This window comes from Pristiophorus japonicus, unplaced genomic scaffold, assembly GCF_044704955.1.
Source record: "Pristiophorus japonicus isolate sPriJap1 unplaced genomic scaffold, sPriJap1.hap1 HAP1_SCAFFOLD_426, whole genome shotgun sequence".
Taxonomy (NCBI): Eukaryota; Metazoa; Chordata; class Chondrichthyes; family Pristiophoridae; genus Pristiophorus; species Pristiophorus japonicus.
Window position 1 is genome coordinate 375,377 of NW_027254157.1, and position 24,245 is coordinate 399,621.

At 46.0% G+C, this 24,245-nt stretch overlaps 1 protein-coding gene across 1 annotated transcript in view; it reads left to right on the forward strand.

Moving 5' to 3' along the window:
- The window catches only part of LOC139251249 (probable G-protein coupled receptor 139), a 37,025-nt gene extending 13,047 nt beyond the window's left edge, over nt 1-23,978 (forward strand). Inside the window, exon 3 of the mRNA XM_070873219.1 lies at nt 23,758-23,978. Within this exon, the coding sequence (XP_070729320.1) occupies nt 23,758-23,978 (221 nt within the window). The remainder of the gene's footprint in view (nt 1-23,757) is intronic.
- Nucleotides 23,979-24,245: the final 267 nt, after the last annotated feature.

The window sequence follows — 24,245 nt, forward strand, 5'->3', positions numbered from 1 at the left end:
TGCAATGTGGACTAGAATATGCCCTATTCATGTTAGAGTGAGTCATGGCTGCTCATCTCCACAAATATTTCACCAAATGAAGTGACTCGCGCTGCATCTGTCGTCTCCCGGTACCCAGAGTATGACAGCAGGGGAGTTCTCACCTGGTGCCAATTGGGACGGCATTAGTAATCTTTGCAGAGGGACATAAGAACATAAGGAATAGAAGCAGGAGTCCCTCGAGCCGGCTCCGCCATTTAATAAGATCATGGCTGATCTGATCATGGACTCAGCTCCACTTCCCCGCCCGCTCCCCATAAACCTTCGCTCCCTTATCGCTCCAAAATCTATCTCCACCTTAAATATATTCAATGACCCAGCCTCCACAGCTCTCTGGGGCAGAGAATTCCACAGATTTATAACCCTCTGAGAGAAGAAATTTCTCCTCATCTCAGTTTTAAATGGGCGGCCCCTTATTTTAAGATTATGCCCTCTAGTTCTAGTCTCCCCCATCAGTGGAAACATCCTCTCTGCATCCACCTTGTCAAGCCCCCTCATAATCTTATATATTTCGTTAAGATCACCTCTCATTCTTCTGAATTCCAATGAGTAGAGGCCCAACCTTTCCTTATAAGTCAACCCCCTCATCTCCGGAATCAATCTATTGAACCTTCTCTGAACTGCGTCCAAAGCAAGTATATCCTTTCGTAAATATGGAAACCAAAACTGCACGCAGTATTCCAGGTGTGGCCTCACCAATACTCTGTCTAACTGTAACAAGACTTCCCTGCTTTTATACTCCATCCCCGTTGCAATAATGGCCAAGATTCCATTGGCTTTCCTGATCACTTGCTGTACCTGCATACTAACTGTTATGTACATAAACCTGTAATTATCATGTCTAACCACCATAGGGCTTATCCCCTGGAGTCCCAAAGGATCCCATAATCCCTTGGGAGCACCTGTATATAAGGAGGCCTCACAGTCTGGAGAGGCCACCCTGAGATCTGTAATAAAGGACTATGGTCACACCCACTTTGAGCTTGCGGTATCCAGTCTAACTCTTTATCGAAGACATAACAACTGGCAATAAGATACAGATAAGGAACCCCAATGCAACATTGCAGAGAACTGTGGACATCCTGGAGAAATTTTAGGAGGGAGATTATTGCGAAACCTTCGTGGAGCGACTTGACCAATACTTCGTGGCCATTGAGCTGGAGGGAGAAGTGAACGCTGCCAAACGAAGGGCGATCCTCCTCACCGTTTGTGGGGCATCAACGTATGACCTCATGAAAAACCTGCTCGCTCCAGCAAAACCCACAGTCAAGTCAGCGTCGCAAATAGGACATCTGCCTTTGGTAGCGGGTATTGATTCTGCAGCGAGAAACGATTGATAGTTACTTTGTAATCACCACAGATTCTGATGGTGCCATCTTCCTTGAGGACTGGAACAATCGGATTGGCCCATATATTGGCACGGGACCGACATCAGCAAGCTTTCCATGTTCCTCTGGAATATCGCCGCGGCCAATGGAATCCCAAACGGGCATCTGTTGTAAACGAAAAGACCTTTGTGAATGTTGATGCAGGTGAGGCCTTTCAAGGATTCCTCCAGCTCCTGTGTCATATAGGCTGAGGTCAAGTTCAGCTTCGTGAATGTTTATCCTCCTGCCAGCGTCGCAAATAACACGTCTGCCTTTGGTAGCGGGTATTGATCCTGCAGCGAGAAACGATTGATAGTTACTTTGTAATCACCACAGATTCTGATGGTGCCATCTCCCTTGAGGACTGGAACAATCGGATTGGCCCACACATTGAATTCGATTGGTGAAATGGTGCCCGCTCGTTGCAGCCTGTCCAGCTCAATCTCCAACCTATCTCTCATCATGTACGGTACCGCTCTCACCTTGTGATGGATGGGTCGTGCTCCCAGAATCAAATAGATCTGCACTTTTGCTCCTTGGAACTTCCTGATGCCTGGTTCGAACAGCGAGGGGAACTTGCTTAGGCCCTGGGCACATGACGGACGAAAGCACCCGGACACTGTCCTAGCTCCAGCGTATCTTTCCCAGCCAGCTCCTGCCAAACAGCATGAGGCCATCACCCGGTACCACCCAGAGTGGTAACTCATGCACTGCTCCATCGTAGGAGACCTTTACGGTAGCACTGCCAATTACGGGAATCAGTTCCTTTGTATATGTTCTAAGTTTGGTACGAATGGGAGTCAGGACAGGCCTTGAAGTCTAGTTGCACCACAACTTACCGAAAGTCTTTTTGCTCATTATGGACTGGCTTTGCTCATTATGGACACCGGGAGTCAATTTAATTTAACCTTCAGCATTATCGGGGGACACTTTGTAGTAAATGTGTGCATCCCATATACCTCTCCCTCTTCAGTCTGAGGTTCTGGTTCTTCATGATCCACCGTGGATCTGTCCTCCTCTGCAACATAGAAACATAGGAAATAGGTGCAGGAGCAGGCCATTCAGCCCTTCGAGCCTGCATCACCGTTCAATAAGATCATGGCTGATCATTCACCTTAGTACCCCTTTCCTGCTTTCTCTCCATACCCCTTGATCACTTTAGCCATAAGGGCCATATCTAACTCCCTTTTGAATATATCCAATGAACTGGCATCAACAACTCTCTGCGGTAGGGAATTCCACAGGCTAACAACTCTCTGAGTGAAGAAGTTTCTCCTCATCTCAGTCCTAAATGGCTTACCCCTTATCCTTAGATTATGTCCTCTGGTTCTGGACTTCCCCAACATTGGGAACATTCCTCCTGCATCTAACCTGTCCAGTCCCATCTAAGCCAGTGTCCAATGGTCAGGCAGAACGAGCAGTTCAAACAATCAAGCAGAGCTTGAAAAGGGTAACTGAAGGCTCACTGAAGACTCGCTTATCCCGCGTCCTGCTTAGTCGCACAAGACCTCACTCGCTCACCGGGGTCCCTCGTGCTGAACTGCTCATGAAAAGGACACTTAAGACAAGGCTCTCTTTAGTCCACCTTGATCTACACGAACAGCTAGAGAGCAGGCGGCTTCAACAGACTACATATCATGATCGCGCAAATGTGTCACGTGAAATCGAAGTAAATGATCCTGTGTTGAACTATGGACAAGGTCCCAAGTGGATTGCTGGCACTGTTTAGGCCAAAGAGGGGAGTAGGGTGTTTGTGGTCAAACTCGCAAATAGACTTACCTGCAGAAAACAACTGGACCAAATCAAACTCAGATTTACGGACTATCCAGAACAACCCACAATAGACTCTACCTTTTTTGACCCTCTAACACACACATAAGTGGCAACTGACCCAGCGGTTGACCACAAAGCAGAACCCATCACCCGCAGCAGCCCAGCAAGGCTCACCACCCCCAGCAGTCCGGCAAGGCCAGTTGCACAGCAGCCCAGCGAAGGCCCAACAAACGATTCACCAATGCCAGCATTTTCTCCGAGATGATTAACCAGGGAAAGGAAGGCCCCAGATCGACTCACATTGTAAATAGTTACACTATTGACTTTGGGGCGGGAAACATAGAAAATAGGTGCAGGAGCACGCCATTCAGCCCTTCGAGCCTGCACCGCCATTCAATATGATCATGGCTGATCATGCAACTTCAGTACCCCGCTCCTGCCTTCTCTCCATACAGGGGGGAGTGTTATGTATGTAAACCTATAATTACCATGTATAACCACCAGAGGGCTTATCCCCTGGAGTCCCAAGGGATCCCACAATCTCTTGGGAGCACGTGTATATAAGAAGGCCTCATAGGCTGCAGAGGCACTCAGAGATCTTTAATAAAAGACTACTATCACACCTACTTTGAGCTTGCAGTATTTAGTCTAACTCTTTATCCAAGACATAACACTAACCTTTTATGTTTCATGCACAAGTATCCTCAGGTCCCACTGTACTTTGCAATTTTTCTCCATTTAAATAATAACTTGCTCTTTGATTTTTTTCTGCCAAAGTGCATGACCTCAACTTTTCAACATTATATTCCATCTGCCAAATTTTTGCCCACTCACTTAGCCTGTCTATGTCCTTTTGCAGATTTTTTGTGTCCTCCTCACACATTGCTTTTCCTCCCATCTTTGTATCATCAGCAAACTTGGCTACGTTACACTCAGTCCCTTCTTCCAAGTCGTTAATATAGATTGTAAATAGTTGGGGTCCCAGCACTGATCCCCATGGCACCCCACTAGTTTCTGATTGTCAACCAGAGAATGAACCATTTATCATGACTCTCTGTTTTCTGTTAGTTGGCTAATCCTCTATCCATGCTAATATATTACCCCCAACCCCGTGAACTTTTATCTTGTGCAGTAACCTTTTAGGTGGCACCTTGTCAAATGCCTTCTGGAAGTCCAAATACATCACATCCACTGGTTCCCCTTTATCCACCTTGTTCGTTACATCCTCAAATAATTCCAGAAAATTTGTCAAACGTGACTTCCCCTTCATAAATCCATGCTGACTCTGCCTGACCGAATTATGCTTTTCCCAATATCCTGCTACTGCTTCTTTAATAATGGACTCCAACATTTTCCAACCACGGATGTTAGGCTAACTGGTCTATAGTTTCCTGATTTTTGTCTGCCTCATTTTTTAAATAGGGGCATTACATTTGCAGTTTTCCAATCTACTGGGATCGCCCCAGAATCCAGGGAATTTTGGTAAATTACAACCAATGCATTCACTATCCCTGCCGCTACTTCTCTTAAGATCCTAAGATGCAAGCCACCAGGTCCAGGGGATTTATTTGCTTTCAGTCTCATTATCTTACTGAGTACCACCTCCTTAGTGATTGTGATTGTGTTAAGTTCCTCCCCCGCTACAGCACCTTGACTATTCACTTTTGGGATATTGTTATTGTCCTCTACCGTAAAGACTGATACAAAATATTTGTTCAGAGTTTCTGCCATCTCCATGTTCCCCGATCTTGTCCTCTAAGGGACCAACATTTACTTTAGCCACTCTTTTCCTTTTTATATACTTATAGAAACTCTTGCTATCTGCTTTTATATTTTGTGCTAGTTTACTTTCATAGTCTATCTTCCCTTTCTTAATCATTTTTTTAGTCATTGTTTGCTGGCTTTTAAAAGCTTCCCAGTCTTCTGTCCTCCCACTAGTTTTGGCCACTTTGTATGCCCTTGTTTTTAATTGGATGGCTATCTTTTCTCTTGCACCCTTTCCTCCTCACTGGAATATATTTTTCTTGAGAGTTGTGAAATATCTCCTAAAATGTACACCACTATCCATCAACCATCCTACACTTTAATCTATTTTTCCAGTCCACTTTAGCCAACTCTGCCCTCATATGTTCATAGTCTCCTTTATTTAAGCTCAGTATGCTGGTTTGAGATCCAACTTCCTCACTGTCCATCTGAATTTGAAATTCAGTTGTGCTATGATCACTCCTTCCATGGGAATCCTTTACTTGGAGATTGTTTATTAATCCTGTCTCATTGCACAGGACCAGATCTAAGATAGCCTGCCCCTGGTTGGTTCCGTTACATACTGCTCAAGGAACCCATCCCTTATGCACTTCCTCAAGGCTACCCTGATCAATTTGATTTGTCCAATCAATATGGAGTTTAAAATCACCCATGATTATTGCTGTCCCCTTCTTACAAGCCCCCACTATTTCCTGGTTTATACTCCGACCAACAGAATTGCTACTGTTAGGGGGCCTATAGACTATGCCCACCAGTGACTTTTTCCCTTTATTATTTCTTATCTCCACCCAAACTGTTTCAACATCCTGATCATTTGAGCCACTATCGTTTCTCGCTATTGCAGTGATTCCATCCTTTATCAATAGAGCTACCCCACCTCCTTTTCCTTTCTGTCTGTCCTTCCGGATTGTCAATTACCCCATAATATTTAATTCCCAGTCCTGGTCACCTTGCAACCACGCCCCTGTAATGGCTATCAGATCATACCCATTTGTCTCTATTTGTGCCGTCAACTCATCTATTTTGTTACGAATGCTACGTGCATTTAGACAAAGTGCCTTTAAATTTGTTTTTACCCTTTTTTCCTGCTTGTTTCCTGCCTCCTTCAAACTCACTTTCATTATATTTAATTTCTAATTCCAGCTTTTCTCTCCTCCCTACTGAATCTATTTTCAGGTTCCCATCCCCCTGCTAAGCTAGTTTAAACCCTCCCCAACAGCACTAGCAACCCCCCGCCGCCCCCGTCAAGAATATTGGTCCCGGCTCTGTTGAGGCGCAACCCGTCCGGCTTGTACAGGTCCCACCTCCCCCAAAAGCCATCCCAATGCCTCAGGAAACTAAAGCCCTCCCTCCTGCACCATCTCTCCAGCCATGTATTCATCTGCTCTATCCTCCTATTTCTGTACTCACTTGCTCGTGGCACCGGGAGTAATCCTGAGATTACTACCTTTGAGGTCCTGCTTTTTAATCTCTCTCCTAGCTCCCTAAACTCTGCCTGGAGGACCTCGTCCCTCTTTCTACCTATGTCATTAGTCCTGATATGGACCATGACCTCTGGCTGTTCACCCTCTGCCCCCAGAATGTCCTGCAGCCGCTCGTGACATCCTTGACCCTGGCACCAGGGAGGTAACATACCATCCTGGAGTCACGTCTGCGGCCACAGAAACGCCTGTCTGCTCCCCTGACTGTCGAATTCCCTACCACTATTGCTCTTCCATTCTTCTTCCGCCCCCCTGTGCAGCTGAGCCACCCGTGGTGCCGTGGATTTAGCTCTGACTGCACTCCCCAGAGACACCATCACCCTCACCGGTACTCAGAGCAGAATACCAGTTGGAGAGCGAGATGTACTCAGGGGACACCTGCCCTAGCTGCCTAGTCCTCCTCTTCTGTCCGGCGGTCACACAATCCCTATCTGCCTGCACACTCTTAAGCTGCGGGGTGACCACCTCTAGAAACGTGCTATCCACGTCTCTCTCAGTCTCACGGATGCACCACAGTGACTCCTGCCGCCGATCAAGCTCCAAAACACGGAGCTGGAGTTGGTGCAGCTGGAGACACCTCCTGCACACGTGGTCGTCCCAGCTGCGCCAAGCATCCAGGATTTCCCACACGCCACAGGATGTGCAATCCACGGGACTAAGCTGCCCTGCCATCCCTCTAGTTGCACTCGGAACTATCGAGTAGAACTAAACTCTAAACCTTAGCAAAACACACCCAGCCGCTACTCAGCAAACAGCTGATTTAATTAATTAGTTCTCCTTGGATAATAAAGATCACTGATCTATTCGATTGCAGTTCCTAACTTACACCAATGCCCAAGGTTTTTTAAAGAAAAGAAAAATAGTCACCAATCCACCAGCCAATCACTTACGTGCTTGGCTGTGACGTCAACTTCGATTTTGATTCTTTTTACTTTTTGTCCCTTACTCCTGTCGCTGCTGCAGTTCATTCCTCCTGATCTCCGGCTCCTGGTCCCGATTTCCTCCCGATCCCCAGCTCCTCCTGATATCCGGGTCCTCCTGATATCCGGCTCCTCCCGATCTCCGGCTCCTTCCTATCCCTGGCCCCTCCCGAACTATGCTGCCTTTTCAAACCCCCGCTCTGGTCTGGTCTTGCGATCCAATGTCATGTCCACCTGTTCCATCTTCCTGGTAAATACTGAAGCAAAATAATTATTTAATATTTCTACCATCTCTCTATCTTTACCTGTGTATCATCCTGTCTATCCCTTAATGGCCCTATTCCCATCCCAACCTTCCTTTTTTACTGATGTTCCTGTAAAATATTTTACTCTGTTTTATGTTCCTTGATAATTTAATTTCACAGTTCCTCAGCTTTTCTCCAATCTATTACCCTGGTTTTCGTCAGATTTATGTCCTTCTCAATTATCATCTTAAAGCATGTTATATTATGGACACTATTGCCTCGATGTTCTCCTACTTTTACTTCTCTTATCAGCTCTGGTTCATTCTACATTACTGGATTTAATAGTGACTCCTTCCTTGTTGGGCTTTTTATATATTGGGTTAGAAAGGAGTCCTGTACACATTGTATGAACTCTATTCCATTATCCCCTTTACCTACCTCTTCTGTCCAATTAATATCGGGGTAGTTGAAATTCACCAGGATTATTATTCTATGATTTTTACTCATTTCCCTAATTTGTCTACATATTTCTTCCTCCACTTCCCTTTCACTATTAGGTAGTCTGTAGACTACACCTATTAGTGTGATTGATCCTTTATTATCTTTTATCTCTATCCACATGGATTCCATTTCTGTCTTTCTGATAGCTGCGTCACTTTTTCTACTGCCATTATGTTATCCCTAATAAGTACTGCTCCTCCACCTCCCCTTTTTCCCGCTGTATCTTTTCTAAATATGTTGTACCCTGCAATGTTTAATTCCCAGTCCTGATTTTTCTGGAGCCATGTCTCAGAAGTCCCTACTATGTCTGCTTCCTCACAACGTATGATTGCCTTCAGCTCCCCTGTTTTATTATGGACACTGTGTGCAATGCTGTACAGGCAGTTTAACTCATTTTTAATAGGATTTCCTCTCACTTTATGTTTAACCATCTTTTTAGATTCCTGTTCTGTAACTCTATTAATTCCCTTGCCATCAATGTCCTCCCTTACTTTATTCTTTCCTGTGTTCTTTTTTCCTGTTTTATTTATAGTTAGGCTGGTTCCATTTCTTGTAGATCCCTCCCCACTTCTTACTAGTTTAAAGCTTTTGCCACCTCCCTATTTACCCTTTCCGCTTGGACATGGGTCCCATCCCGGTTAAAGTGGAGCCCTTACCATCGGTACAGCTCTATAAGAAAAAAATAAATAAGAGCAGGAGTAGGGCATTTGGCCCTTCGAGCCTGCTCCGCCATTCAATAAGATCATGGCTGATCTGATCCTGGCCTCAACCCCACTTTCCCAGCTCCTTCCTGTCCTAGAACTGGTGCTGGCGTCCCATGAAAAGGCAGCCCTCATTCCCACATCAGCCACAAATCATTTAAAGTTGCAACACAGGTTAACAAAACAATTTAAAAAATGCAAACAAAGCACTGGGGTTCATTTCCAGAGGAATAGAATTGAAAAGCAGAGGGGGGTTATATTAAACTTAAATCGAATCTTGGTGAGACCACACTGAGCAGGCACACTGTGACAGTTCTGGTCCCCATATTACAAAAAGAATGTTGAGGACTGGAGATGGCACAAAATATTTTTCAAGGATGAAAGTAGAACTGAGAGATTTTAACTACCAGGATAGACTGAACAGGCTGGGACCCTTTTCTCTAGAAAAGAGAAGGCTGAGCACTGACCTTATCAAGGTCTTTAATACTATGAAGGGGTCCGATCGGGTTGACAGAAAGATGATTTGCCTAATTGTGGAGGTCCAAGGGCTAGAAATTCTGTCGCGCCCCAATTTGGACGTTAACTTTTGCAAAGTAGTGTCAGGAAATTCAGCTTTGGTGCTCCGAGGGAACTGGAGCACGAAATCAGTTGCTATAAACTCCTCTTCGGGCGCTAAAGTCCAAGAGTGGGGTGGTGACGGCAGAGCGCTGAATAATTTGTAGCTCATTGCTAACGGTATCAGAGGTTGCTTCCCAAGCTTAAAGGGTAGAGCCTATGATGGTGCACAATCTACTTGTCGGGAATTCTATATTGCAAGGCAACCTGCGTGACAGCCATTACTGCCCCAAGTACTCCCACACAGTGGAGAGCTTGGACATTTTGCACCAGTGAAACAGCAAAAACTTTCAGCAGGCACCAGACTGGTGCAGATCATAAAGGTTGGCCTACCTGAAAGCCATTCCCTTTAATTAGCGCTCCCCAAGCAGCCAGCCATGTTGACATCACCTCCTCTTCCTGCCGTTGTTGATGCCCGGCGATACAGCAGCGGGCAGGAGGTAATCTCACATCCCGGGCGGTAACGGGGTGCTGAGCACTTTATGACGTCACGATCTGCGAGGCGCTGGAGGCCCAGGCGGTGAGAGTTCGTGCCAGTGCTAAACCGGCACTGAAGTCTGCCAGCATTGCTGAACTTGCTGCACCCGGTCACTGGTCTCTCAGCACCCCGCTGGCGACCCCACCAGGCACCAATGGGAGGCACGAAGGAGCCGAATTACTCCACCACACCAAAAGTGGAGAGCATCAGTATAAGACAGTCATTGGTCAATACAATAAGCAATTCACGATCAATTTCTTTACTCAGAGAGTGGTTAAAATGTGGAACTCGATATACCTGGAGTAATAGAGGCCAATCACATCGAAGCATTTAAGAGGAAACTAGGTACATGAGGGAGAAAGGAATAAAGGTATATGGTGATAGGGTTAGATGAAGAGTGCTGGAAGGAGGCTGATGTGGAGCACAAACATTGGCATTGACCAGTTGGGCTGATGGTCTGTAAATTCTATGGGGGAGAAATTTGAAAGTTGAGAAAATGAGCAGCAGGCACTAATGATTTTCAACTTTAAAGAAACTGTGTTTGTGCTCCAGGAAGGAAGTGGAACGTTAAATCAAACCCTCAACTTTCTTCCTAGAGCGCAACAGGACGCAGGCGGGGTGGTAGTGGTGCAGTGCAGCCCAATGGGCCGAACAACGCTGTCACCTTCACAGGCTCCTCCCTCCCTTAAAGGGAAAGGCCATCGCTGCTGGCTCTGCACTGGGACCGATGAGCTGGCTCCTGAGGGCAGCCCCGATCTGGCCCGATCCGGCCCAATCCATCCCGATCCTCCCGACCCTTCCCGATCCCTCCCGATCCGCCCCAATCCATCCCGATCCGGCCCGATCCAGCCCGATCCGCCCCGATCCAGCCCGATCCGCCCCGATCCATCCCGATCCATCCCGATCATGCCCGATCCCCCCGATCCGCCCCGATCTGTCCCGATCCATCCCGATCTGTCCCGATCCTGCCCGATCCGGCCCGCTCCAGTCTGATTCATCCAAATCCGCCCCGATCCGGCCCAATCCATCCCGATCCTGCCCGATCCGGCCCGTTCCAGTCCGACTCGTCCCAATCCAGTCGATCCACCCTGATCCATCCCAACCCGTCCCGATCCATCCCGATCCAGCCCAATCCATCCCGATCCTGCCCAATCCACCCTGATTCATCCTGATCCTCCTGATCCATCCCGATCCTCCCGATCCATCCCATCCAGCCTGAAGCCCGGGCTGATAGATCGCGGCCGAAGAGGAATCTGAAACAATGAGCAACACCACTGTTGAAATTTCCTTACTTACTTCGGCCGCCTCACCTTGATGTTTCGCCCCCAAAGCTCCTGATCTCCCAATCCACGCCTCCTGCAGCTGCCGATGTTTCTCGCCCGACGATGCTCAGGGGGCGGTACCCAAGTTTCGGTCCGGGATGTTGCCGGTGCAATGTGCATGGCAATGACATCACGATCTTCACTGCCGCAAACATCCCGCTGAAGTTACCGGGTGTCGTTCATCTCAGTAATGAAGAAGAAAGCTGTAAACTGCAGGAAGATATCAATGTACTGGTCAGATGGGCAGAACAGTGGCAAATTGTATTCAATCCGGATAAGTGTGTGAGGTAATGCATTTGGGGAGGTCTAATAAGGCAAGGGAATAGACGTTAAATGGTGGGACAGTGAAAAGTGTAGAGGGACAAAGGGAGCTTGGAGTGCAGGTCCACAGATAGTACTGTGTGTAGTTCTGGTCACCACATTACAGGAAACATGTGATTACATTGGAAAGGGTGCAGAGCAGATTTACAAGAATGTTGCCTGGACTGGAGAATTTTTGTTGTGAGGAAAGATTGGAGATGCTGGGTCTGTTTTCTTTGGAACAGAGGAGGCTGAGGGGAGACCTGATTGAGGTGTATACAATTATGAGGGGCCTGGATAGAGTGGATAAGAAGGACCTGATTCCCTTAGCAGAGGGGTCAACAACCAGGGCCCATATTTTTAAAGTAATTGGGGGGGAGGTATAGAGGGGATTTGAGGGGAAATGTCTTTACCCAGAGGGTGGTGAGGGTCTGGAACTCACTGCCTGAAAGGGTGGTAGAGGCAGAAACCCTCACCACATTTAAAAAGTACTTGGCGGTGCATTTGAATTGCCATTACCTACAGGGCTACGGACCAAGAACTGGAAAGTGGGATTAGGCTGGAAAGCTCTTAGTCGGCCGGCGCGGACACGATGGGCCGAAATGACCTCCTTCCGTGCTGTAAATTCAATGATTCTGTGCTTCTATGATTCCGTCTTGCCACACCCAGTCGGTAAGTGGTTAGATAGATGCAGTAACAGGAGGTGCTAACGAAGCCAATGTCTCGGCCTGTGTAATTCTCTGTAACGAACAATAATTAATCACAGTCATCAGGTCTTTCATAACATTGCAGATATTGAAGTAATTTATTTATCAAAGCATTATTCAGAGTTTATTAGTGTTGTTTACTGCCCCCAGATTGATCTCTGTATTATAAAAATCCATGACGTAGGTTCTTTAGTTATACGTGTCTCTTGCAGGGACAAACCTCATTGAGCTAGGGGCAGAGATCGCTGCCGGTTACCTGTGTAGAGACTCAGAATGATAGATAAACTGGTCTGTCAAAATTAATCAGCTACAGAAGTAGAATAATCAATAACCACAGCCCAATATCCATCCTGTCTAATAGACAGATCGTAAAATTCAGCACTAATGATGCACAGATTCTTAAGAGCATGTTGACAAAGTTGATTAATCAGCAGCAAAACAAATCTAGTGTTTAGAGTAACTATACTTAGAGTAAGAATAGGTTATTATACAAAGGATTCAAATACTGTAACATGCATTGAAATCATGCATTGCGAGGAACCAGACATAATAAGGATTACTGAGACATATCCATAAATATGTGACGAGAAAAAGATTAATGAAAACAAACGTAGGTCCCTCGCAGTCAGATTCAGGTGAATTTATAATGGGGAACAAAGAAATGGCGGACCAGTTAAACAAATACTTTGGTTCAAAAAGGAAGACACAAATAACCTTCCGGAAATACTAGGAGACCGAGGGTCAAGAGAGAATGAGGAATTGAAGGGAATCCTTATTAATAGTAAATTGTGTTCTGGAAATTGATGGGATTGAAGGCCGATAAATCCCCGGGGCCTGATGGCCTGCATCCCAGAGTATTTAAGGAAGTAGCCCTAGAAATAGTGGATGCATTGGTGATCATTTTCCAAGTTTATCGACTCTGGATCAGTTCCTATGGACTGGAGGATAGCTAATGTAATGCTACTTTTTAAGAAAGGAGGGAGAGAGAAAATGGGTAATTATAGACCGGTTAACGTGACATCGGTAGTGGGGAAAATGTTGGAATCAATTATTAAAGATGAAATAGCAGCACATTTGGAAAGGAGTGACGAGATCGGTCCAAGTCAGCATGGATTTATGAAAGGGAAATCCTGCTTGACAAATCTTCTAGAATTTTTTGAGGATGTAACTGGTAGAGTGGACAAGGGAAAACCAGTGGATGTGGTGTATTTGGACTTTCAAAAGGCTTTTGACAAGATCCCACACAAGAGATTGGTGTGCAAAATTAATGCACATGGTATTGTGGGTAGTGTACTGATGTGGATGGAGAACTGGTTGGTGGACAGGAAGCAGAGAGTCGGGATAAATGGGTCCTTTTCAGAATGGCAGGCAGTGACTAGTGGGGTGCCGTAGGGCTCAGTGCTGGGATCCCAACTATTTACAATATACATTAATGATTTGGATGGGAGAATTGAGTGTAATATCTCCAAGTTTGTAGATGACACTAAGCTGGGTGGTGGTGTGAGCTTTGAGGAGAATGCTAAAAGGCTGCAGGGTGACTTGCACAGGTTAGGTGAATGGGCAAACGCGTGGCAGATGCAGTATAATGTGGATAAATGTGAGGTTATCCATTTTGGTGACAAAAACACAAAGGCAGAATATTATCTCAATGGCGGCAGATTAGTAAAAGGGGAGGTGCAACGAGACCTGGGTGCCATGGTACATCAGTCATTGAAAGTTGGCATGCAGGTACAGCAGGCGGTGAAGAAGGCAAATGGCATGTTGGCCTTCATAGCTAGGGGATTTGAGTATAGGAGCAGGGAGGTCTTACTGCAGTTGTGCAGGGGCTTAGTGAGGCCTCACCTGGAATATTGTGTTCAGTTTTGGTCTCCTAATCTGAGGATGGATGTTCTTGCTATTGAGGGAGTGCAGCGAAGGTTCACCAGACTGATTCCCGGGTAGATGGCAGGACTGACATATGAGGAGAGACTGGATCGACTGGGCCTGTATTCACTGGAGTTTAGAAGAATGAGAGGGGATCTCATAGAAAAATATAAAATACTGATGGGACTGGACAGGTTAGATGTCGGCAGAATGTTCCAGATTTTGGGGAAGTCCAGAATCAGGGGACATAATCTAAGGATAAGGGGTAAGCCATTTAGGACTGAGATGAGGAGAAACTTCTTCACTCTGAGAGTTGTTAACCTGTGGAATTCCTTACCGCAGAGAGTTGTTGATGCCAGTTCATTGGATATATTCAAGAGGGAGGTAGATATGGCCCTTATAGCTAAAGGGATCAAGGAGTATGGAGGGAAAGCAGGAAAGGGGTACTGATGTGAATGATCAGCCATGATCTTATTGAATGGTGGTGCAGGCTCGAAGGGCTGCATGGCCTACTCATGCACCTATTTTCTATGTTTCTATGTTTCAATGAGACATGGCAACAGAAAAATAAGGATTACACCTTGCAATATATAACATATTTAAAAAAGATAGAGAGGAGAATAGGGGGAGGTGTAGTAGCTGTACTTATTAGGGATAACATAATGGCATTCGAAAAAAGTGATTCATTTATCAGCAAGACAGAAATAGAATCCATGAGACACTAATGAGACACTGTGGAAAAATTGAGGGTAAGGAAAGAGACATACATTAAGCACATGGATAGCAGGGGAGAGCATGATAAAGGAGAATATGAAGAGATTAGGAGGAAGTAAAAAAAAACACAATTAGGAAGACAAAGAGGAACTATGAAACTAAATTAGCAAGGCACATTTAAAAAATAGTAAAATATTTTACAGGCACGTCAATAAAAAAAAGGAAGGTCAGGGTGGGAATAGGACCACTGAAGGATGGGGAGGATAATACCACAGGCAGCAATAGCGAGACGGCAGAAATATTAAATAATTACTTTGCTTCAGTATTTAGCAGGGAGACAGAAAAGGTGGACGGGACATCTGATAATGAGATTAGAAATGAGATTACTATATTTAAAATAATAAGAGGAGATTTATTAAATAAACTAATCAAACTCTGAAGTGGAGTATTTAAAATAAACACTCGATACCAGGTCAGTGTTCGAAGATTCAAGCAATCTTTATTCCCACCGGTGTGGGGTGACCGGCTTCAGGTCTAGCCAGGTCACCGTCCAACAATATGTAGTTTCAAACAACCTTTTATACACTTAAACATACATGCACAACCTTGTGCACGATCGTCTGGCACAATTTGATTAGCCTAAAGCCCACTTGCACAGTGGCTGATTAGTTACTTCCTTCCGCGTCACATAAAGTCACTCGCCTCTGTTTTATGCCGAGCTTGCGTAACATTAAGGTACCGCTTCCATTACCGGAAGAAGCACCTGACTGATGTGGCCACAATCTATTGTTGTTAGCCTGACCTTTGCTCAGGCCCGGTGGTATCCCGTTAACGGTTTACTTCTGCCCCATTGTTCTGCTTTACCACGCTCCTGGGCCTCTGTGGTTCCATTTCTAAGTCACGCAGCTTACCTCGGGTAGTTCTTGCAAAGTCAACATGTTATTCTCAGCACTGTCTCAACTGCCTATTAAGCGATCTAAACGTTGATCACTGCAAACAGCCCGTTAATTCATTTGAGTCCTGAGAGCCCTTCTTAACCTTTTAATTATAGCAGAGCTCAAAAGCCTCACTTCAAACTCAAAGCAGATAACACCTCTGGTCCGGATTGATTACATCCCTTTAATCTATTTTCCCAGTCCACTTTAGCCGACTCTGTCTTCATACCTTCATAATTGCCTTTCTTTAAGTTTAGGGGCTGAAATTGCCGCTCTCCTTCAGGCCTGTAACCCCCGAATATCGGCGGCCACGGTGCGGGGGAGTGGCTGCCGACTTTGGTGGAATGGCTGTGGCTTGCCCAATTGTCCTCCCGAGGTTTTCTGGCCACTCCCACCAGTGACTTCTTTCCCTTACTATTTCTTATCTCCACCTAAACTGATTCTACATCTTGATCTTCCGAGCCAATATCATTTCTCACTACTGCATTTCTCACTACTGATCTCATCCCTTACTAACAGAGCTAACCCACCTCCTTCTCCTTTCTGTCTGTCCTTACGAAATGTCAAATACCCCTGAATATTCAGTTCCCAGTCCTGGTCACCTTGCAACCACGTCTCTGTAATGGCTATCAGATCAAACCCATTTATTTCTATTTGTGCCATCAACTCATCTATCTTGTTACGAATGCTGCGTGCATTTAGATAAAGAGCTTTTAATTTTTTTCTTTTAACCATTTATCCCGACTACTTTCTGTTGCACTCTTATGTTTATCCGTTCTGTCCCTTCCTGTCGCCTTCTGGTCATCATTATCCCTATTGCTACCCTGCACTTTCCCTTTGACTTTTTACATTACCCCTCACCTGAACACCCCCCACGGCCCCGCCTCTCCCCCAACCCCGCCCCCCACTATTTAGTTTTCAACCCTCTCTACAGCCCGAGTTATTCGATTCAGCAGGACACTAGTCTCAGCCTGGTTCAAGTGAAGCCCGTCCCAAAGGAACTGCTCCCTCTTATCCCAGTATTGGTGCCAGTGCCCCATGAATCAAAACCCATTTCTCCCTGACCAATCTTTGAGCCACGTGTTTAACTCTCTGATCTTATTTACCCGATGCAAATTTGCTCGTGGCTCAGGTAGTAATCCAGAGAGTATTACCTTTATGGTTCTGCTTTTTAGTCCCTAGCTGCTCACACTCCCTCTTTCTTTGTCCTACCAATGTCGTTGGTACCCACGTAGACCACGACAACTGGATCTTCCCCCTCCGACTCCAACTTCCTCTCCAGCCCAGAGGAGATGCCCTTAACCCTGGCACTGGGCAGGCAACACAGCCTTCGCGTCTCATGCTCTCGGCTGCAGAGAACTTTATCTATCCCCCACTACTACTACATTTCTTTTTACTCCCCCCACTTGAATGGCCCCTGTACCATGGTGCAGTGGTCAGTTTGCTCATCCTCCCTGCAGTCCCTGCTCTCGTCCACACAGGGAGCAAGAGCCTCGAACCTTTTGGACAAGAGCAAGGGCTGAGGCTCCTCCATCACTACCTCCTGAGTCCCCATACCTGCCTCACTCGTAGTCACACCCTCCTGTCCCTGACCATGGATCAAATTTGAATGAATGAAAGAGCCGTGATTCCAGATTAAAAACTATACAAACATAATTTGATATTTCAAACTTGACAACCTAATTCATTAACTAAAATACACTCGAGATGGCGGGGTGGGTGATGTGTTGCAGATGCAGCGTGTGGGAGCTGGTGGACACCAGTGTGATCCACGGCGACCACATCTGCAGCAAGTGTTGGCAACTCGAGGAACTTTGGCTTCGTGTTGATGAGCTGGGGTCCGAGCTTCAGGCACTGCGACACATCAGGGAGGGGGAGAGTTACCTGGACACTGTGTTCCAGGAGGCAGTCTCACGCCTTAGGCATGGATAAGGGCTTCAGCAGTGAATAAGCTGAGGCAGGGGACGGAGATGGGCGATGTTATGGTGGTGAAAAGCTGTGAGGGGAATGCTAAAAGGCTGCAGGGTGACTTGGACAGGTTAGGTGAGTGGGCAAATGCATGGCAGATGCAGTATAATGTGGATAAATGTGAGGTTATCCATTTTGGTGGCAAAAACGTGAAAGCAGAATATTATCTGAATGGCAGCAGATTAGGAAAAAGGGAGGTGCAATGAGACCTAGCAATCATGGTACATCAGTCATTGAAGGTTGGCAATCAGGTGCAGCAGGCATTGAAGAAGGCAAATGGCATGTTGGTCTTCATAGCTAGGGGATTTGATTATAGGAGCAGGGAGATCTTACTGCAGCTGTACAGGGCCTTGGTGAGGCCTCATCTGGAATATTGTGTTCAATTTTGTTCTCCTAATCTGAGGAAGGATGTTCTTGCTATTGAGGGAGTGCAGCGAAAGTTCACCAGACTGATGCCCAGGATGGCAGGACTGACGTATGGAGAGAGACTGGATCGACTGGGCCTGTATTCACTGGAGTTTAGAAGAATGAGAGGGTATTTCATCAAAAAATATAAAATTCTGATGGGACTGGACAGGTTAGATGCAGGAAGAATGTTCCCGATGTTGTGGGAGTCCAGAACCAGGGGTCACAGTCTAAGGATAAGGGGTAGGCCATTTAGGACTGAGATGAGGAGAAGCTTCTTCACTCAGAGAGTTGCTAACATGTGGAATTCTCTTCCGCAGAGAGTTGTTGATGCCAGTTCATTAGATATATTCAAGTGGGAGTTGGATATGGCCCTTATGGCTAAAGGAATCAAGTGATATGGAGAGAAGGCAGGAAAAGGGCACTGAGGTGACTGATCAGTCATGATCTTATTGAATGGTGTGCAGGCTTGAAGGGCTGAATGGCCTACTCCTGCACCTATTTTCTATGTTTCTATTTACAGCGTAGCAGAGAACGTACCGATATTTACAGAGGATGCTAAGAATGTACTGATATTTACAGGGGACACAGAGAATATACTGATATTTACAGGTTAGCAGAGAATGTACTGATATTTACAGGGGACATAGAGAATGTACTGATATTTACAGGGGACATAGAGAATGTACTGATATTTACAGGTTAGCAGAGAATGTACTTATATTTACAGGGGACATAGAGAATGTACTGATATTAACAGGGGACATAGAGAATGTGCTGATATTTACAGGGGACATAGAGAATATACTGATATTTACAGGTGAGCAGAGAATGTACTGATATTTACAGGGGACATAGAGAATGTACTGATATTTACAGGGGACATAGAGAATGTACTGATATTTACAGGGGACATAGAGAATGTACTGATATTTACAGGGGACATAGAGAATGTACTGATATTTACAGGGGACATAGAGAATGTACTGATATTTACAGGGGACAATGTACTGATATTTACAGGTTAGCAGAGAATATTGCCTCCTCAACCGTCTTCTCCCTGTGGCCGAGAAGCTCCTCCCGGTGTCACAGTGCTGATTTCGTCCCCTACGGGGCACAACGGACATGATTTTTACAGCACGGCAGCTGCAAGAAAAATGCAGGGAGCAGCGCCAGCCCTTAAACGTGGCTTTCTATGACTTACAAAGGCCTTTGACACTGTCAACCAAAAGGGTCAATAATGTGTCCTCCTCCGTTTCAGATGCTCCCAAAAGTTCATCACCATCCTCTGCCTGCTGCACGACGACATGCAGTCCGTGATCCTTACCAACGGATCTATTACAGACCCAATCCATGTCCGGACCCGGGTCAAATAGGGCTGCGTCCTCGCCCCAAACTTCTTCTCAATCTTCCTCGCTGCCATGCTCCACCTCACAGTCAACAAGCTCCCCGCTGGAGTGGAACTAAACTACAGAACCAGTGGGAAGCTGTTCAACCTTCGCCATCTCCAGGCCAGGTCCAAGACCACCCCAACCTCTGTCATCGAACTACAGTACACGGATGACACCTGCGTCTGCGCACATACAGATGCTGAAACTCCAAGTCATTGTCAACGTATTTATTGAGGCGTACGAAAGCATGGGCCTTACTCTAAACATCCGCAAGACAAAGATCCTCCACCAGCCTGTCCTCACCGCACAGCACTGTACCCCAGTCATCAAGATCCACGGCACGGCCCTGGACAACGTGGACCATTTTCCATACCTCGGGAGCCTCTTATCAACAAGAGTCGACATTGACAATGAGATTCAACACCGCTTCCAGTGTGCTAGTGCAGCCTTCGGCTGCCTGAGGAAAAGAGTGTTTGAAGACCAGGCCCTCAAAACTGCCACCAAGCTCATGGTCCACAGGGCTGTATTAATACACACCCTCCTGTATGGCTCAGAGGCATGGACCATATACAGTAGACACCTCAAGTCGCTGGAGAAATACCACCAACGATATCTCCGCAAGATCCTGCAAATACCCTGTGATGACAGATGCACCAACGTTACCGTCCTTGACCAGGCCAACATCCCCAGCATTGAAGCACTGAACACACTTGATCAGCTCCACTGGGCAGACCACATTGTCCGCACGCCAGACACGAGACTCCCACAGCAAGCGCTCTACTTGGAACTCCTTCACGGCAAACGAGCCAAAGGTGGGCAGAGGAAATGTTGCAAGGACACCCTCAAAGCCTCCCTGATGAAGTGCAACATCCCCACTGACATCTGGGAGTCCCTGGCCAAAGACCGCCCTCAGTGGAGGAAGTTCATTCAGGAGGGCACTGAGCACCTCGAGTCTCATCGCCGAGAGCATGCAGAAACCAAGCGCAGGCAGCGGAAAGAGCGTGCGGCAAACCAGTCCCACCCAACCCTTCCGTCAATGACTATCTGTCCCACCTGCGACAGAGACTGGTTCTCGTATTGGATTGTACAGCCACCTAAGAACTCATGTTAAGAGTGGAAGCATGTCTTCCTCGATTCTGAGGGACTGCCTATGATGATTATGATTTACGGGGGACACAAAGAATGTCCTGATATTTACAGGGGACAGAGAATGTACTGATATTTACAGGAGACACAGAGAATGTACTGATATTTCAGGGTAGCAGAGAATGTACTGATATTTACAGGGGACACAGAGAATATACTGATATTTACAGGGGACAGAGAATGTACTGATACTTACAGGGAACAGAAAATGTACTGATATTTACAGGGGACATAGAATGTACTGACATTTACAGGGGACATAGAGAATGTACTGATATTTACAGGGGACATAGAGATTGTACTGATATTTACAGGGGACACAGAGAAAGTACTGATATTTACAGGGGACAGAGAATGAACTGATATTTACAGGGGACACAGAGAATGTACTGATATTTCAGGGTAGCAGAGAATGTACTGATATTTACAGGGTACACAGAGAATATACTGATATTTACAGGGGACAGAGAATGTACTGATACTTACAGGGAACAGAGAATGTACTGATATTTACAGGGGACATAGAATGTACTGATATTTACAGGGGACATAGAGAATGTACTGATATTTACAGGGGACAGAGAATGTACTGATATTTACAGGAGACACAGAGAATGTACTGATATTTACAGGGGACAGAGAATGTACTGATATTTACAGGGGGCAGAGAATGTACTGATATTTACAGGGGACAGAGAATGTACTGATATTTACAGGGGACATAGAGAATGTACTGATATTTCCAGGGGGCAGAGAATGTACTGATATTTACAGGGGACAGAGAATGTACTGATATTTACAGGGGACACAGAGAATGTACTGATATTTACAGGGGACAGAGAATGTACTGAGATGCTGAGAGGTTGTTTCCCAAGGCTGGAGTGTCTAGAAGGAGAGGGCACAGTCTGAGGATAAAGGGTCGGCCATTTAAGCCAGAGATGAGGAGGAATTTCTTCACTCAGAGGGTTGTGAATCTTTAGTATTCTCTGCCCCAGAGGGCTGTGGATGCTGATTCTCTGAATATATTCAAGGCTGAGATCGGTAGATTTTTAGGGTCTCAGGGAATCGAGGGATATGGGGATTGGGCGGGAAAGTGGAGTTGAGGTCGATGATCAGCCGTGATCTTATTGAATGGCGGAGCAGGCTCAAGGGGCCGTATGGCCTACTCCTGCTCCTATTTCTGCTGTTGTTATGTTCTTACAGGGGAAGCTGATAATGTATTGATATTTACAGGGGAAGTAGAAAATGTAACAATAATAAACTAATAATGTGATAATTACAGACAATTACATTACTTGTAATTACAGGGGCAATAGGAGACAGTGCTAATATTTAAAGATGGACCAAGGGTGTGACCGAACATCTGCAGTGCATTCTACGGTGAGAGGGAGAACAGTCAGAGGTCGGGGTCCATATCAGTGTCAATGACATAGGCAGAAAGAGGGATTAGGTCCTGCAGGCAGATTTTAGGGAGCTAGGAGTGTGAATTACTTCCGGTGCCACGAGCTAGTGAGGACAGAAACAGGAGATTAGAGCAGCTGAATGCGTGGCTGGAGAGATGGTGCAGGAGGGAGGGCTTTAGATTCCTGAGGCATTGGAATCGTTTCCGGGGGAAGTGGGACCTGTACAGGCCGGATGGGTTGCACCTCAACAGAGCCGGGACCAATATCATCGTGCGGTGGGGGGGGAGGGGTTGCTAGTACCATTGGGGAGGGTTTAAACTATCTTGGCAGGGGGGTGGGAACCGGAGAGTAGATTTGAAGGGAGAGAAGCAAAACAGGAGTTGGAAAGCAGAAAAGTAGAAAGTGAATTTGGAAGACAGAGGAAACAAGGGCTGGAAAATAGACAACAAGGAAGTTTGGCAGTGCTAAATGGTATATACTTCAATGCAAGGAATACAGGGAATAAGGCAGATGAGCTGAGAGCACAGATAGACACTTGGGAGTACGATATTATAGCTATTACTGAGACATGGCTGAAAGAAGGGCAGGTATGGCAGCTCAACATTCCTGGTTACAGGGTTTTCAGACGGGATAGAGAGGGGGGTAAAAAAGGAGGGTGGGGTCGCAGTATTGATTAAAGAAACAATTATAGCTGTGAGGAGGGATGATATGTTAGAGGGGTCATCAACTGATGTTATATGGGTTGAATTGAAAAACAAAGAGGGGTGATCACACTACTGGGAGTGTACTATCGACCCCCAAACAGTCAGAGGGAGAGAGAAGTGCAAATATGTCGGCAAATTTGGGCAGTAATAGTAGGGGATTACAGCTATCCTAATAGTAACTGGTATAAAATTAGTTTGAAGGGTATAGAGGAGGCGGAATTCCTAAAATGCATTCAGGAGAACTTTGTTAACCATTATATTACAAGACAAACAAAGGAGGGGGCGGTTCTGGAGTTAGTTTTAGGGAATGAAGCTGGGAGAGGTGGAAGGGGTATCTGTCGGAGAGCATTTTTTAGATATTGATGATAATTCAGTTAGATTTAGGGTAGTTATGGAAAAGGACAAAGATAGACCAGGAATAAAAGTTCTCAATTGAGGAAAAGCCAAATTTTGCTCAGCTAAGAAGGGATTTAGCCAAAATGGACTGGAAACAGCTACTGGGAGGTAAATCAGTGTCAGAGCAGTGGGAGGCATTCAAGGAGGAGATCCTTAGGGTTTAGAGCAAGTATGTTCCTTTAAAGAAAAAGTGTGGGACTAACATCTAGAGCCCCCTGGATGTCAAGGGATATACAGGGTATGATAAAGAAAAAAACAGAGGCTTATGACAGATACTGAGGGCTCAATACTGCAGAAACTCTAGAGGAGTACAGAAAGTGCAGGGTACAATTTGGCCTCCTTCCGTGCTGTCAATCTCTATGCTTGTATTACAATTGAGAGACAGTGGAGGGTCGAGAGAGGTGGAGGTGAGGTAGGGCTGGGTGTCGACAATGTGCATTTGGAAAGTGATGTTGTGTTTTTTCGATGATGTCACCAAGGGTCAGCATAATAGGAGAAGTAGGAGGGCTGGGACATCTTGCACCCATGAAACAATAAAAAACTTTGTGCAGGCACCAGATTAGTGCAAATAATAAAGATTGCACTGGCTGGAAACTATTCTCTTTAATTACCCAAGCAGCCAGCGACTTCACAACACATCCCCGTGTTGACGTTGTGACGCAAGGCGATACATTCAGGGGCAAAAGTCAATTTTACATCCTGGGCGGTAACGGGCACTGCGCACTTTATGATGTCACGATCTGCGAGGCACGAGAAGCCCAGGCACTAAGAGTTAGCACCAGGGCTAAACCGGCACTGAAGTTCGTGGCCGTTGCTGCATTCGCCACGCCTGGGCGCTAAACCCCTTCACGCTGTAAGGGGAGGTGGGAGGTGGGTGTTGTTTGTGGTCTCTATGAGGGGGTCAGGTTCCCTTCTGACCAACTTGAGCGGTTTCGAATCGCTCCCCCTCCCTTGGGTTCTGCACTCTGGATTTATTTGGGGGGTGTGACAAAAGTGCAGAGGACACTGGTTTGATGCAAAGAACTTTGCTTTTATTACAGTCAAAGTAATACAGGCTTATTACTCTCGTAAGAAAATACACGGCCAAACTTACAATCACTCTAATAA